Raw genomic sequence first — 4,216 nt, 5'->3', positions numbered from 1 at the left:
TTCTTATTCAATATTTTAATTGTAGATTGAAGCTATATTTAATCTAAATTTACAAAATAAATAAAAGGCCATTCATTACAAGTAAATTAATACAGAAAGCTGCACACACAAAAAAGTCAAAAAAAAAAAATATTGCCATAAGAGAATGAAAGAAAACATGTCTTGATGGAAAGTGCACAAAATGATTGTTCCAATGAGAACATCAAGCACCATAATATCTAGAAAAATAAAAATTTAAAATATAGCAAGATGCATAAGTGTATCCACGAAAGCTAGCATCATATGCAGCCGAAGATGAAGAAGAGTAGCTCCTGCTCCAAAATGTGAATACCCGGCAATGACTTCGCTGAAGATGAAGAATGAGTTGCTGCTCCTCCTTTACTTATCATGATCATGTCCCTACACAATAACAAATTTAATGAACCTTGATTGGCATTCAGGACTGCAATGTTTTACAAGTGCAACAATTTGAAAATCAATTGAAAAATAGTGTTCAACGGCCAATAACATTTATAATGCATTAGCACACAACTCTGTACGAACAAGAAAGCAAAATGATATAGCACGAATAAGCAAACAAAGAGATTCAATCGTAAGTACAACATAAGAAATAATGAGTAAAACAAGAGAGACAAAAAATAAAATAAAATAAAACCCACCCCTGCAGTACACCAAATCATTATAAATAAGTTTCTGTAATAATTTTTCTTACTTGTGAGGAATGAGGACCCCCAAACTGATACGGGAATAAATTCATCAGATCACTTGCATAGAAGTTTGTATTACTTTCCTGCGTTTAAAATTAAAAAAACAAAAGAGATATAAATGTCGATTGTGCCAAATTGATCTTCCATTTTCAAAATAAAAATATAATAAGATACCATTCGACTGTGCTCAAATAAAGATGGAAATTGAGGAGAAGCAAACGAATATTGTGGTAATCTGAAATTTGAGTGTTGTTGTGATGGTATATAGTTCATTTTTTGTGCGGTGGTGGCATCTTGTGAACTTTGTCCCTTCCTTTTGGTTCCTTTTGCATCTATCAAGTCCAAAAAAATTAAAAAATTAGAATTACAACAGATATATAATGAGTATATGAATATAAAGATTGAATAAATTAAAACTTACTTGAAATTTGAGTTTTTTCTTTTCCTTTCGCTTTCCCTTTTTTGCTTTTAGCATCCCAATGTCGTGTAATATTTACATTTGTAATACCTTTTGTTTTAGCAGTAAGTGGATTACGTATGCATACTTCTTCACTTCGAAAATCATCACACGGTGTCTCATCGACTACACTCGAATTTGGGAGAAGCTTGGAGATTTCATCTTTTGCCGTGTCAACCAATCTATATAACAATTTTCTCGCATCATCATGAGGTTTGCTCAGTTGAGTTAGATCATATACTGATCTCATTATTTGATTGACAAACACCATCTCAGATACATCACCACCACCACCACCATCTCTTTCTTGAATATTAAAGTTGACTCTGTTTCTTACATTCTTCATCCATATTTTCAAAATATAACCATCGGGTAAAACAGTAACATTCATGCAGTTATAGACCATCAAAGCATGCTTACACAAAATCCCCATTGTCTCAAACTTATGGCAACTACACTTTATTTCATGATTCTGCTTGTTGAACACCACATTCCTAACTCTGGAGTTTTCGTCATGAGATTTGACCTTAATCTCAATCCAATTCCAATCATTACCAAAACAAGACGGCGGTTCAACAAATTTGCAATTCAAAGAATTAACCAATTCCATTTCAAATAACTGGTAAATAGTAACTGTATAAATTTCAGCAGCATAAGCCAACAATAGATGATTTTTCAAAATTTGTGCAGGCTTTCCATGAAGGCAACGAGTATCCTCGGTCTTTTCCTTTACCCGCCAATTATCTTGAATCTTTGCATAATTGATCACAAATTCATAAAGAGAACTCATTTTATTACCTGACTTTTTCAAAACCATATTTGTCACCTCACTCCTTGAAGTGGCCAAAAGTCCCGCACTAAACCTTTCATTGCTAAAAACATTAGCCCATTTTTCCTTAATTCTGTACATCTCATTCAACCATTTATGACCATCCAAATTATATCCATCAATCATAGATTTTCACGTGGTCTCAAATTCATCTTTAGATTCACAATAAGTCATACATTTATGCCACAATTTTTTAAAAGCTGAATCACCATTTAAACTACCAAAGTGTGAGGGAGCATTTTGATTGATATGCCATTGACATAAACGATGATGTGAATGTGGAAAAACTGTATTAATAGCATTCATCATAGCTTGACATTGGTCTGAAAAAATAGTTTCAGGTTGTTTTCCATTCATGGAATCAAGAAATGTTCTAAACAGCCATTCAAAAGAACTTTCAGTTTCATCAGACATAAATGCCAAGACAAACAACACATTCTGCATGTGGTGATTTAGTCCAACAAATGGAGCACATATCAGATTATACTTATTTGTTCTATATGTTGTATCAATCGACAGAACATCGCCAAAATATTCATAATCAACTGCACATCTATAGTCTCTGAAGAAAAAATTCATCACCCTATCATCATCATCCAACTGCACATTCCAGTAAAAATAATTCTCCTTATTCGCCTTATTTATAAAATATTGAACAAGTCCAGTGGCATCTCCGTTCTCAACTTTGGTATGTTTTTTCAAACGGCTCATATGGTCATATGCATCCTTTCGAATAAAACCTAAATTTTCAGATCCACATGCTTCATTTTCCATAAAAGAAACGGCATTAGAGACAGATATTCCAGCATTTACCATAGCCTCTAGAGTAGACTTTTTTGCATATGATATATTACGTGCCGATCTTAACAAGTAAGTTTGATCAGGTGCAAACATCTCATGGTTATGTTCTGTGAAAAATCTACTCACACGCCATTCACCCCCTCTCTCCCTCGTAATCTTCAGTTTGGCTTTACATTTAGTTCTAGTGACCAGTTTTTGATAAACTGGAATTTTTTTACTAGAACTTTTTTCATCTTTTGAACCTTCACATGAACAATTAAATTCCTTTGATTGAAGTTCATTAGTATGAGAAAAACATCGTTGATCACCCTTTCTCACACTAAAACCTTTGGCATGTGCATATTGACAATACAATAAATAGTCATCTTCGATATCGTTCATGATTGTACCCACTAATAGTTTACTCTCCAAAACATCAACAACATTCTTTTCATTTTGTACCTCGATGTTTTTTGGCATAGATAAATCCTGGTCTCTATATTGAATTTCTGAAATTTGATCAATTTCAACTTCTTGACTGTAGTCTACCACCAATTCTTCAAGTGACAATGAGTTGGTATCTTCCATTTTCGATCAAGAAACCAATTGATTTTCTGAAATCATACAAAAATATAAAGCAAAAAAATTAAACTAAAATTTAATTTTCATATTTGAAATGCAACATTTCAATCGCATGATCCATGTAAATTATTGACAATAATGATTATTAAAGTTCTAATATTTAAAAACCATGTCGTCAATGTCTGGACAAATTAATCTTAAATTTATTTTTCTTACTTGGTCTTCGACCCTTGAAAATAAGAGAGAAAAAACCCGATAAGAAAGGTTTCCATACATGAAAGAGAAAAGACGGTGTTCATAAAGAGAGGAAATAGTCTCTTTGGCTTTCAATTATTTTTAATCGGTCCCATTATCAGAATTTGGTATTGTAATTTTTGGTCTAAAATTCAAGGCACAACCTTACATAAATTAATGTTGCAAAGACGCAAAAAAATGTATTGCTATCGAAATACATATAAAGATTAATATAAAATATTGATGCAGAAGGAAAACTAATATCTTTAGCTTTCTGCTTCTTTTTTTTGGCTCAGTCTCATACATATACGAAGGATTTAAATAACACCAAAGAATTAATCCGTTCATATTTAAATTTGTTGGGATCGGCTTGTTTCTTTTGTTTTTTAGCATCTACTGTCTACAACGGAAAAGCAAATGAACATATATGTGTATAACCAAGAAAAAACAAAAGAAAATGTGAAACCAGAAGCCAACAAGAAAAAAAAATTCTCTTTTCGATGGTTTATTGTTGAAGCCAAAAATATTACGTGACTAACTATTTTCTCACAATATAAGTCAATACTCAGATAAAAATTCTGCTTACATGAGATTAGCTTCGAGTGGTGAGAGCGGAGGCAGGAGTCG

The 4,216-nt window shown here is 32.4% G+C and overlaps 1 protein-coding gene across 1 annotated transcript; it reads right to left on the bottom strand.

Moving 5' to 3' along the window:
- Window positions 1–2,125: 2,125 nt before the first annotated feature.
- Window positions 2,126–3,361, bottom strand: LOC140874361 (protein FAR1-RELATED SEQUENCE 5-like). Its single transcript, XM_073277646.1, has one exon. It carries the CDS (start codon window positions 3,359–3,361, stop codon window positions 2,126–2,128), a length of 1,236 nt encoding a protein of 411 aa, XP_073133747.1.
- Window positions 3,362–4,216: the final 855 nt, after the last annotated feature.

The sequence above is a fragment of the Henckelia pumila genome, chromosome 1 (genome assembly GCF_033568475.1).
Source record: "Henckelia pumila isolate YLH828 chromosome 1, ASM3356847v2, whole genome shotgun sequence".
NCBI lineage: Eukaryota > Viridiplantae > Streptophyta > Magnoliopsida > Lamiales > Gesneriaceae > Henckelia > Henckelia pumila.
The sequence above is the reverse complement of the archived record's forward strand: the minus strand, read 5'-3'. Positions and strand labels throughout refer to the sequence as shown.